Raw genomic sequence first — 13,791 nt, 5'->3', positions numbered from 1 at the left:
TAGAAGTATCAATTTCCTGCTCTAAAATGAAGCAAATGTAATTTAAGCCCTTAATTTAAGAGCTTCAAAAAAATGTGCTTGGCCCAGTTTCTGAAAAAAATCATTTTACTCCAGAAAAAAATCTTTTTGATTTATATGAAATATGAAACGAAAACCTTGTTATTGAAAATCTTTGTAGATACATTATATTTATGTTTAGCAATATATGCTTGTAAAATTTCCTGACTTTCTGATGTAATGGATCAAAACCTTGATAGATCCTGGACATTGAAATTATATAACTTCTCCCTATGTATTGACTGCAAGTCTTGTCAGGTTTAATTGCAGATATTGATTTCATTCGATTCTTTATAGAAAATGGTGGCATTTAAGAAATAAATAATTTTCAAATTAATAATTTAGACATATAGGCCTGACTGTTCGTAATGACAGTCCTTCATACGAAGGGAAGAAGTTGACCTCCCCCTTGAAGATGCTTGCGCACAACTGGACCCGCGGTTCGGCGGGCGGAGGTTGCATGGAGCAGGCTACACCGCAAGGCGCATGTTCCCGGGATATGGATTTTCAGAGCAGCCTAGGACCAGGCACAAGAGGCAGGTAAGTGAGTACACTACAGTAAATATTATCTCATATCATTTTATCACTGTTATATATGATATTATAAATAATTAACACAACATGATATACGACAGTGTGTCCTTTGTCAAGAAGGTCGTTTCCATGTAAAAACATTGACGCGCTGAATCATCTCTAGATGTAGGCATTTCGCCTTAGTAGAAATATTGCTTAAACTCCAAGATTTAACTTACATTTCCGTATCACTTGCTTATTCTTTTGATATTTCAAGTAGTTCACTGACTAAAAGATCAAAAAACACTGTTGTTAACGAAGAAGAACTATATTCAACTTAATGCCAATTTGCCGGTTAAAACATTATCAGCGATTTAAGAGTGATTTTGAATGAAAATTCCCAATAAAAACGTACTTATCGAGCATGTTTCATAGTTTTCTCCTGCAATAGAACTAGCAAAATGACAACAAACAACTAAACTATTTTTTTCGTTTTATTCAATTTGCACAAGTCATTACAGCCTATAAAAAAACAATTAATACCACTACTTTACAATTTAAATTAGAAGAATGGACATTTAGGATAATATTTTCTGCCATAAAAATTCCTAGTCACTTACGATCTTTCAATTCTTTAACATTTATTATTTCTAAAACAAAATATATATTTAATTTTTCAGAAAAAAACTAAAATGAATATCGTTCCATACGCGATTGAAAAAATAAATTCAAATGGATTTAAAAAAATCAGTTTATTAATAGATTATTCCACTGAAATAAATCCGGTTATCGGAATAAAACATGGCATAAAGATAATGATATGATAGGAGTTGGAGGAGGTCCAAGCCTGTTGAAACAAAAGTTCTCGTAAATCTACTCAGCTCTCTCTACGGCTATATACGAAGTTTTTACTGTTTTCTAACTATAACTTTAATTACACGAGTGCTCAAGTTCCCTCCAACTCCTTACGAGGTATAGAAACAACAAAACTCTATAGAAGAACAATTTTTAACACATTACAGCTAGCCGTAAATCATATCGTTAGACATTAAGTGTATGTAACAACTTTAGAATTGCATGGTTTAATTTTTTTAATTCTTAAGAAACACAAATAAACTGTCATGTTATGCTAACATTGCCAAAACAATAAAAATAATAGCTCTCAATTATAAATAGATAAGAGAAATTTATATATTTTCTAAACATCTAAAATAGTAATATAAATCCGATTTATATTACACCTAATCTCAGAAGTAATTTTTTTTTTTTTACAAATTAGAATTGTATACCAAAAACTTATTCAGTTTGTTTTAAAATTAAATTTTTTTCCTGCTAAAAAAAGTATTACAAAGTAATATTTTCAATACATATTTAACTTACCTACATGAAATGTTTCCATAATTAAATAATTAAATGATAACTTTCCAAAATTTGATAAATTGACTTTCGAAAGTGAACCTCTCATATATGCTTTGGAGCTCCCTTAGTGCCATAAAATGATTTTTACAATAATTAATTTTTTCTAAGGGTTATATCTCTATATATAACAATTTCCGGGAAATAAAAATACCCTTAAAACTTCTGCCACCCCTTTATCATCAATTTGATGACGTTTCCGAATCACCGTCCATTTTTAAATCTATATCTAAAATCACTATAAAAGTATCAACATTATTCTACATATATAATTTTTAATAATATAACAATTTTAGCTAAAACGAGATAGCCCAAAAATATATGACTTAAATAAATATATATATATTTTTTTTCTTTAGTTATCCTTAACAACTGGAAGACTGATTTATTCAGTATTAAAATTACTCTAAATATTGTTAGAAAAAAAAAATTATAACAGAGTCATTGTGTGGGTGTAGATAAACAGGGGGGGGGAGAGGATTGCCTCCTTGAAAAAAATAAGTGGAAAAATAAATACTAATTAAGAAAAAAATATTATTTTACCAGTCAAATTTCTGAAAATCAAAATAATTAGCATTAAATTTGTATGAATAAACTATAATCCTAAGATGTTTCTTTTATTTAAAAAAAAAAATGATAGAATTTCAATGTTTTATAAATATTAAAATATTCACGGAAATAAACCATAAGGGAATACTAAGTATTCAATTCTGTATACCAATATTTTTTTTCTGGATTGTAATGTTCTTATCAATAGGAGCGCTCCTAATAAATAATGTAATGTATATATTTGTCTTGTATTAACAATTTTTTTGGTGACAGAGTCTCTTCCTCCCCCAGAACACTTGATCACTACCGTTATGGTTATAGGTAAAGTTTAATGTAATTGCAAAATCGTTTTTTATCGAGTTTTGTTCTTGTATCAGTAATGGGTGAAATTTATAGGAACATAACGATCCTGAATGATCCTGGTTGACTCCTCACTATGTGATTTTATAGTAAAAACTATATTGCAGAAAATCCTAGGAATGGTATTGAGAGAGAGAGAAATACTTTATTTATCTATGCTGTCTAAATACATCAGGTTGCTATCTCACACAGCATACTTATCAATCCGTAATCGGAGATATATAAATTACACATACATGGTATGATTAGAAAAAAAGAGATACAATAATAAGATATAATAAACAATTTTTTCCCCCCTACAGTTTCCTTTTACATTCAATTTCGGTCTGTACAACAAAAATAGGAATAAATTGAAACATTTGTAAATGTTTCAATTTATTCCTATTTTTCCATCTCCTCCAATTTCACCCTTTCACAATTTTTTAATTCACCCGATCAACAAATTCGCTCTCCGGAATTCACCCTCCTAGATCCTCTTCAGTGACCCGCTAAACAAATTCAATATTAGACGGCAATGTGAGATCAGAGCATCATTCATAGTCACAGCAGTAGATCAGTTTACCAAAAACAAATAAATAGATACATTTTACGAGAATAAGACTAACACATAGATTAAAAGGATAATATAATAAAAAACCGGTTATAGGAAACACTTGAATGGATAAATAAGTTTAAAAAAAAAAAAACAATAGTACTAATAAAATAAAATAATTTAATGAATAAATACGTTAAAATACACAAATAGAGAGGTCAACATATTAAAATAAATAAATAAAACAAAGAATAATCTCCGAGCTAATTCCCATGCAGGTGATGGTGCATGATCCCCAGGGAGTCTAAAATAATATTTTCCGCCAAGATCGCAATATCTTTTTTAAATTACTAAAAGTATTTTTTTTACCAACAATATTTTCTTAGTTTGTCCAAAACATCAGTTTGAGTTTTTCCAGCACGATATTGAGCGGTTAGTTTAATCATAGTACAATGTCCGAGCCAGAAAGAGACAAATGGTTTATTTTCTCTTCTTTCAGGCATGAGTTGACACTTGGAAGGGGAGATCTTCCTGGGGTGAACTCGGCCTAAATAAAATGGGCGCCAGGGACCCTTCGAATGGTTGGGGGAAAATAATGTGTGTTCCTGAGACCAAGTGCCGGTCCATGGCAAAACATGAAGCTAATTCCTTACCCAAAATTATACGATAACTATAAAATTTGTCTGTTGTAGACAATTGGAAATTCTAATTATTCATTATAGATACCATCATACCCCGCTTTGATCACTCAAAAATCCGAATTAATCCGAATTAAATGCGCATGAGAAATATTTGAAGTTTTTTTCTTCTCATAAATAGAACTTAGAAATAGTTATGACCTCTGCAGAGATCTGAAAAATAAAGCAGATATCGCTAATGGTTTTTGTCTATTTACCTCCTTGCCTAGGACTTTGCTCGTAGCCAAAGTCCAAATCTACAAAGACATTAATGTCCTGCAAAACAGGAATACCACGAAATACAATTTATTACTATCGAATAATTTTAATTAGTAAAAAAAAAATAATATTTTTAACAAATAATAAAAATAAATTTGTAGCTCAAGAATGAATGAAACAAAAAAAAAAAGAATATTTATGTCCAAACTAGGCTAGGTTTTGCAATCTACAGATTTCCAAAAATAAAGATTGAAAGAGGAATAGATTACTAAAATACAGTTCAACGCCATCAACCTCAGCTACCTATCTCAATCCGTTGTCGAAATAAGAATTTTTAATGGGTTTTCGAAAGATTTTCCTCATATTACCCCCGCCCTTAAAAAAAAGTTTTTTTTATTTTTTAAATCATTGATAAAGGAACATTATAATTGTTATAAAATTGAAATTCAATTATTATACAAATAATTTGAACATAATTGTACTGTTAAATTTCAAATTCAATTTTTTTTTCATTTCATAATTAATCTAGTAAATAAATCTAATTGTTGGAATTATTATGTAAGGTCCACCAAGCAGATCTGGTAAAAAAGAAATATAAAAAAAAGTTTCAATAAGACTCTGGTTTCTTCTTCACATTATTGAACTTTGAAAAAGTGGAAGAGAGTAATTATCAATCATATCGAATTTGCTATAAAATGCACATAAGAAATATTTTAAGTTTTTTTTTGCCCTCTACATAGATCTAAAAAAGTCCAAAGTCTACAAAGATAAAAAATGGAGGAGTAAAGTAAATCTCACTGAATGATCTTTACTTATCGCTATAACAATATGAAACTCTGTCCGGTAGTACCCTTTAATAGTATTCCAGTTATCCCTGCATCATGGGTCCATACCTGGTTTTTATCTGCATGAGCAACTACAATGTTATTCACAAAAAAGACTGAAACGATCATAGGAAAAACGACTGAAACTTCCAAATCAATTCGAATTACAATAATTAGAGTCGAGGTTTACGGCTCCAGTAAATGATCGATACACCCCTCCCTCCCTGGCCAATTCTTAAAATTTCAAATTCTCAATATTTCTTATTAATACACTGATGAAGGTCAAATCTTAGCATAAAGTTTTTATTGTCATTTCGTAATCTGTTCACCGAGGCGTGGATTCCTTTAATAAAGAACTGACAATGGAATGACACTCATTCATAATTTTTCTATAAACCACTATCAAATCATATTAAACCGACAGCTTATTTACACATTCAATTCTTGATGTTTTACGTTTGTCTCCGATCGAGGGTGACTATAATCTATTGTCCTGCATTTAGCTTCACTTTGAATTAGAAGATGTCACGATACCAGGTTCTTCCGATATACATTTAGCTCAACTGTTAAAAATAATCACAACGTCTTTTAATGTATCAATTTGACAATAGTCACGTTGGAGAAAAAAATTGTAATATGTGAAGATGTTCTTCCTTTTCCAATAGAATGACAGGAAAAAATCATATAAATTTACGGAGGGCATACTAAGATCGAAAATAGAAGGGGACAAGCCATTGTCAATCAGGTTGCGACATTTTCGCACGGTAAGGGCGAAAAAAAAATTAAGAAAATTATATATAATTGTCGCAGTGCTTTGTTAGTTATTACAATTAGTATTTTCCTGAAAAAAAAAATTATTAAATTAATATTTTTTTCTCTTCTAGGTGGGGAGTGGGCAATTAATATCCCCATTAATATAGAACATATTAATATCCCAGTTAGAACAACTTTCCAACACAATTTAGTCATTACTGTCTAATTTATTAATTTCTCTCCCTGAAACATTCAGATCGTTCATTTAGATATTTTTATAATTATCAAATCAATTTAATTTACAGGAATCGTTTACAGCCTTACGTTTATGTTCCATTAAATGATAAAAAGACAAACGATATAAATAATAAACGAGACAAAGTAAACATATTTCCTTTATTTATTTATCGACATGGTATGGTATTATTCATTGATATTAATACATGAAGTATTTATCTAGACGGGGTGATTTGGCCGGAGTGTTCCATTTATCACTAACCTCATCGCTAATCAATCACTTGACATCGAAACGTGTTTAGGTGAGCGCCCAGAGGCGGCCGATTGCAATGTGATTTTAGTACCATCGTAAAGGGTTTAGAGCCATTCTTAAAGATTTTCTTAAGGGGCGGAACATAAGAAATAGATAAGACAGCGCTGTTTATTTAGTTTCCAACGCCCTTTTTTTTTATCTCCAATCACAGTCATTTGAGTGTTTATGATTATAAAATTTAAATAATTATTTTTTACAAAACAAATAATTACTTAGTGATAACATAACATTTTCAAAAATGAGTTTCACAGGCTACAAAAATTAAATGAAATCACAACGATATCAAGAATAGTAAAAATTACAAAGTTTCAATAAAATAAATCTATGAAAAAAATCTCTGCCATACTCAGTGTATTTTTGAAGAAATCTATTAAGGGTTTTATATAGAATACTATTTATATATAAATTAAACAAAAACATTCAATATGAAATAAAATATATTACTGTCATTATTTAACTACAGCGGAACCAGGATATGGCACGGCTCACTATATTGGGGATTTGGAAATAACGCAGTCTCGATTTTTTTTTTTTTTTTTGTTTTACCATATTATAAAACAAAATGTAACTGAAGCGATTAAGCACTTTCCAGACAAACACTTTTCGTACTTTTTTTGCCATGTTCTGATGGAGGAACATAAATTGTCTGTTCAGCCCATAACGTTTCTGCAAGCTGCTTTCATTAAAGGCCAAGCAAAATGGTATAAAAAAACATAGAAATAACTAAATCTTGTAAAAATCAATTACACTAATATCCATAAACATACTTTTTTATGAAGTATTATTATAGATGTACAACTTCCTTTTTTAAAAAAAGACTTTTTTATTAAATAAATGTAATTGCAATAAATAAATAAGTGATATTTCAATGCCATAACAGCAATGTATCGTACCCGACAAAAAAAAAAACAGTGAACCCAAGCACACGCTAAGAATTTTACCGGGCAGTTATTTTCCGGCTCGTATTTTAGCCGATGAACTGGCTGCATACCAGGGAACAGGGTTGACTTCATAATATCGAGTTATACGAATTTAGCTTTATAAAATGACTACAATGAACCTACATGCAGATATTGTACAATACGTACCAAGAGACACTTAAGAATAAGAAGTTGGAACTGGAATAGGGAATTATTCTTAACGACTGTACTTTGAAATAATTAACTGGCAATACACTAATTGAATATTTATGTGATTCTATTAGAAGTTTTTAATATCACCACCTGGTTTTTTTTTTCATTGGCGCGACAGACTGTGGAGGTCAAGGCCTCGCGCGATGTACTTAAGAAAGAAATACATCGCGCGTTTTCTGACGTTGTTTTCATAGGGTGGGTTCGTCTCCCACACGCCTATTTTTGCGAGTGCCACCCATTGGCTAACGGGCCTAACAAATGTCCGGGAGAGATTGTGAGTGAATATTGTATAATTATTTTGCTCGAAAAAATCCCGGGTATGGCCGGGCTCGAACTTGCAATCTATGGATTGGCAGGAGGGCGCGTCTTCAGGCTGCTACCATCACCACCTGGTACAAATTACAAATAAGTTATAATTATTCTCTTTCACTTTCTCAAAGTTCAATAATGTAAAGAAAAAACCACGATCTTATTGAAACTTTTTTTATATTTCCTCTTTACCAGATCTACTTGGTGGACCTTCCATAATTATTCCAACAATTAGATTTGCTTAATAGAATTAATTATGAGATGATTTAGTGCCGCGAAAAAAAATAATAATTATTATAGTAAATTAGTAACAATAAATAATATATCTAAGAATTAATAATAATAAACGTGCAATTGAAGAAGAAAAGAAACAAAAAAAAAATAACATCCATAGAATTAATTTTTACGCTACGTAATACGTCTATATAGGTATTCTTGTTTTGGTAAAAGAGATTATTTATCCATTTTTATTAATAATAAAAATGCAAGATGGTGAGATAACATGCGAGATTATTTCGAAAAAAAATCAAAGGTACATCAGAAGAAGCTATTTTTAAAATTAAGCATTTAAGTCCTATCAAACTATATCAATGAGGATAAGACCTATCTGGTATTAAAGAGCATTAAATTGAACTTTGATTTACCGAGTTTAATCAAGTTAGAGCGTTATTTCAGAAATCACAAAAATGTGTAGAATATACAACTATATCAAGCATTTCCGACAAATCGATTTTAACAAGCTGTACCGTTCCAAGCATACATCTGCACTGCATACATAATTGTTAATATGCATATTTTTATAGGTGACATTTAAAAGGTAATTAAAATCCCTGCAGAAAAAAAAATCATTACTAAGATACAATATGAACTCTTTAGGGATTTTAAAATGCTTGGACAATTAAAACGTTTCTATGGAAAATTGTTCACTTTTCCATTAGTTTTCCCACTAACTCAAAAATTATACGGAAAATTTTGGATGATTTGAAACATAATAAATTGCATACAAAGATCTTTGTAATTGTATTATATTTGTTAAATATAAGCGAAGATACAGCTTGCAAGTTTTGAAATTAGAGTTTGCATCCAAACTAGTTACCAGGTTAGGAAACCTATCCAGGATTATCCAAACTAGGTTAGGAAAATCTTGTGTGTGGAGACACAAGATATTTTATTATATATACATAAAGTTGACCATATATTATAAAATATGAAGAAGATGTAGTGCTTCATGAGGGGTGTTCAAGACGATAGGTTAAACAGGCTGTCAGCTGTTTATAGTTATAATAGTTGAAAACTATATTGTTCTTTTTTGACCGCAACCCTGACCATCTTCTTCATATTTTATAAGATACTTTATTATTTGTTATTTACTGATACAATTAATTAACAAACCAATGTTTAAAAATTTACAGTATGTTAAGATACCAATAAAAAGCTGATGAAACATGTTATTAAAAAATACAAAATCGGCGAAAATAAAAGTTGTTAATTTTAACTATTTATTTATATGTTGATTCATATTGGAAAAAGATAGTTGACCGTATGAAGTAGATAGTAGGAAGATAGTCCAAGTGGCGGTCAATGAAGTCCTGACGAAGTCCTGCAATGTGGGGCGAAACGTTGGTTAACATTAAATAGTTTTTCTACTATTTGATACCTTTATTGACCGCCACTCAGACTATCTTCTTACAATCTACTTCATACGGTCAACTATCTTCTTGCAATTAAAATATTTATCTGTAAATCAGAATATTTCTCAAGTAAAACTAAAATCATTTATAAAATATCTAGTGTTTTGTTTTCAGTTTATTTTTACTTATTACAGTTAATATAGATACCCAAGAATAAAATTATTTTAGACCTTTATTATCCTATAACAGGCACATTCATTTCCATATAATTAAAAATCATAAGATTGTTCATAATTAAAAACAAAAAATCTTATATAACTCGCAATAGGAAAATATCGTCCTTTACCTTCTTTTTAATTTTTCTGGCACTTTTTTTTATGGGAAAATGGCCTTTGTTTCTCATATTCTTGAAAGCAAACAAGAGGATATACATTTCATTAGCGTTGAGGTGGGGGTCTGTGGCCACCGGGAGATATTCTATAGTAAAGAATAAAAGTGCGGAACTAATACAGGCTTACTCAACACAATCCCAACGTTCGCGGTGAAGGCAAAGAGCGGAAAGATACGTACATTTCAATGAAGAAGGCTACCTAACCCAAATAGGAATAACGATGAGTCGTACGATATACATGGTAGCTATCCTTTATCACACACTATTTTATAACCATAATTAGAAACAAAATTATTTTATTTTCTAATTGGAGCAATACAATAAAGTCCTCGTAAATACAGCGATATATATTAGGCTAGAGATTATTTTTATTTTGAACAAGTTTTTTGAACATGAACCCCGTAAAATTGAAATATATTTTTAAAAAATTAATGACAATATAACTTGGAACTTTTACAAGCGGACAGGGGGTAACCTCCCCCCCCCCTAGTATTGTATAAAAAATATTTTAGTGATAAATGTGTAATATTCATCAGATCCCCATGTAATCTGAAGTACAGAATACACGTAAATTACGGTTATACAATTTTAGAAAGGAGTAGTACAATTAAAAACAGTTGTGAATCATACAAGTAAATACAAATATAAAACATGTTTAATAAATTTACCGATAGAGGCAAGAATTTATTATTAAGAAATAATCCTGAAAAAAAAATTTTGCAAGTTCTTATTTCGGTGTTGAACTGAATACCGATTTTCTCTACTTAAGCGCTAAATTTAAAAACCAATAAACCACAATAAAAATACATATAGTAAGATGAATACCGTAGTATTTATTTAAAAGAAGAATATTAAAAAGATTTCCAACTCTGAAAAATCTTAATATTCACTGAATGGAGACCAAGAGAAATCTGCTTTCTTTCCCGAACGTGAAGGAAAAAGTAATATCGATTAGGTAATTACCTACGCTCGTGCAGGATAGATTATGAATGATATAAGGGATTGATTGACGGTGAAAACTCATTATTTTTAAATTAATAGCTACAGTTCGAAATAAAACTAAAAAACATATTTTAAAAATGTTTATATTTATTATAGTACCGTTGTTACAACTAATAAAAATAAATATTATTTCATAACAATAAAAAAATTGGGAGATCGCTTATTGACCGCGTATAATAATAAACGGAAGATGGTCCGGATGCGGTTAAATATAAACTCAAATAGTAATTAAACTATTTATATCGAACCAACGTTTCGCCTTACGTTGCAGGGCTTCATCAGAGCTTTCAGACTCGAAGACAGGGCGAAAGTCACTTCGAATCATTCCTTTTATTAAAAAAAAATATTTTGAGCTATTATTGGTAGTATATAATTTTTAATTAACTTGTAGGCTATAACAAAATAATTCATATCCATGGTTGGGCAAAATGTAATTATAATTAACTTTACTGTAATTAGTAATTGCAATTAATGAGAAATCGTACTGCGGATTAAAACTACAATTAAAGTGGTTCATCAAGTAGTTACAATGGCCAATTACATTTAATATTACTAGTAATCTCATTTCTGCTATTCCCAAATCACAGAAAATATTAATAAACTTTATTTTAAAATACATTTAGCCCAACCCTTGTTAGGACACGTCCTAGAGGTGATAATACAAAACTAATAAGGCTTCAATTGTTTAATAAAATTCAGCATTGGTTAAGAAGCAATCTTAATCTTTAAAAAATTCTTAATCGCTGGCTAGAATAATTATAACTAGGAATAGGATTTTTATGTGCAAAAAAATCTGAAATATATACATAAATATGTACTAATAAATTGTCAAATATTTTTAAAAATATGTGTTTATAAATTATGTATTATTCAATAATATAAATTACTAATTAATTAGCAATTTTATAACTTAAAAAAAGTTACATAAATATGTATTTATTATATGTTATATGAATAATATTTTAAAGAAATTATGTTGAAATATGTACAAAAAAATGTACTTAGAGAATATATTACTGTTTAATAACAAGACATTAATTAGTAATTGTAATTAAACTAGGGTAGTGAAACAAGACCAAGATGAGAAAGGACCATGACCATGGGAAGACATGGGGAAACAGAGAAGTGGATTGAGGAGTAAACAAACAAATTCTAGGGAAATGCCATAGGGATAAGACCCTTGCTCTTTTTAATTGATTCTGAGAAATTCTCGATGCAATTTTGTGTGAAAATTTATTATTGCCACTGCTTTTAATTTTGTGTGAAAATTTATTATTGCCACTGCTTTTAATTTGTGATCAAAGATGAAGATATAGAATTTTTACGCACTATTTATGATAAATTTCACCTTTAAGTTTCTTGCGTTCTCTCGAATTTTACGTAGTTGCTGCGAAAAATGTATTTACAATTGAACAAATAATTTAAGGAAATACGTGATTCAGGACAAAATACCTAAAAATATGTAAAACATAACGAATATTTCAGAAAATATGCGATTTACAACAAAATATGTAAAAAAGGCCAAATATTTAAAAATTTGTGAAATAAAAATGGCTTCTTTTGGCCAGAAAAGTCTTGAAACATCTTAAGTTAGTAAGGAATCGAAGATATCATGGTCAGGTAAAAATATGTGAAAACATAAAAATCCTATCCCTAATTATAACATATAAGGTATATAATATGATTTAGTATAATATATAATCATAATCACAAACTATGCAGATAACATGTTTATACTTTTTCAAGACATACTTAATAATTTTTACAAGACATAGCAATGTTAACGTGATAATTAGGCCAGCCTAACAACAGCATTGAACGGAAATACGACAGTCAGATTCATCTAGCACTTCCTCTATTACCTCACCATGAACCACGTAGCTGTATTGTATATGACATTTACAATGATTTTAAATAAATTAATAATCCTGAAAATACAACCAATGTGAGCTGTAGATATAAAATATATTTCCTTCCTCAATTCAACCAGCTCATGTTTCGAGGTTTCACGTTAATGCATAATTTGATAATCATTATAATAAGTCTATAGAAAACTGTGATTAAGTAATTATTACATAACATAGTAGCTAAAATAAAAGAAAATAATGAATTCGAATCTCATTGCCATTGCAATTAATAAGACAATGTTTTATTCAAACTTTGCAAAGAATCAATGCCTTGATTTAAACGCGTTACTGTTTTGCCAAATAAGATTAGTTCATGGAGAATTACATAAACAATTTTTTTTCCACGCTGGAAGTATGAAGTTTTACAGTGAAACAATAAAATCAACTGGCGTACTATGGAGCAAGAGTTGTAAAAATATTACATTACACTATAAAATATCATTAACAAAATTAATATTAAAAAAACCTTTCCTTGTCATAAAATACAAACAGCAAATGAAAAAGAAAAAACTTCGCCAGGAAAAAATATTCCAAAGAACCTAATCGATTATAAAGGAGAAAAAATATAACTAATTTTTATAGTACCAAAACCCAAGTGGAAAAAAAGTCAGTTATTTCACCTCAATTTTTAGTTATTTTAATGAAAACTATATATAATTACTTCTGATTGAACAAATGGAAATGGGCTGGGCATCTCCTTCGATGCTAAGATGACAGATGGTCAAAAATTGCCACACAATGGACTTCATACGACATTCAAAGAAAAAGAGGAAGTCAAAAGAAAAGATGGAGCGATATGTTCAAGAGGATGGCAGGAGAGCTGCTAGGGACAGGGATGTCTGGAAGAAAAAAGGGAATGAACTCGCCTCTCAATAGGGCTGGTCACCATAGGGGGAAGAAGAAGAGAATTGTATATATAATCTCTCTCTCTCTCTCTCTCTCTCTCTCTCTCTCTCTCTCTCTCTCTC

General features: G+C 29.8%; 1 protein-coding gene across 1 annotated transcript in view; it reads left to right on the top strand.

The window, feature by feature from the left end:
- Positions 1 to 543: 543 nt before the first annotated feature.
- Positions 544 to 13,791, top strand: part of LOC106685390 (glycoprotein 3-alpha-L-fucosyltransferase A) — an 88,317-nt gene continuing 75,069 nt past the window's right edge. Inside the window, exon 1 of the mRNA XM_067051060.1 lies at positions 544 to 597. Coding sequence (XP_066907161.1) covers positions 544 to 597 — 54 coding nt within the window. The remainder of the gene's footprint in view (positions 598 to 13,791) is intronic.

Source organism: Halyomorpha halys, unplaced genomic scaffold (genome assembly GCF_000696795.3).
Source record: "Halyomorpha halys isolate HHAL.00 unplaced genomic scaffold, Hhal_1.1 Scaffold689.1, whole genome shotgun sequence".
Taxonomy (NCBI): Eukaryota; Metazoa; Arthropoda; class Insecta; order Hemiptera; family Pentatomidae; genus Halyomorpha; species Halyomorpha halys.
This window is presented reverse-complemented; position numbering and strand designations above follow the sequence as displayed.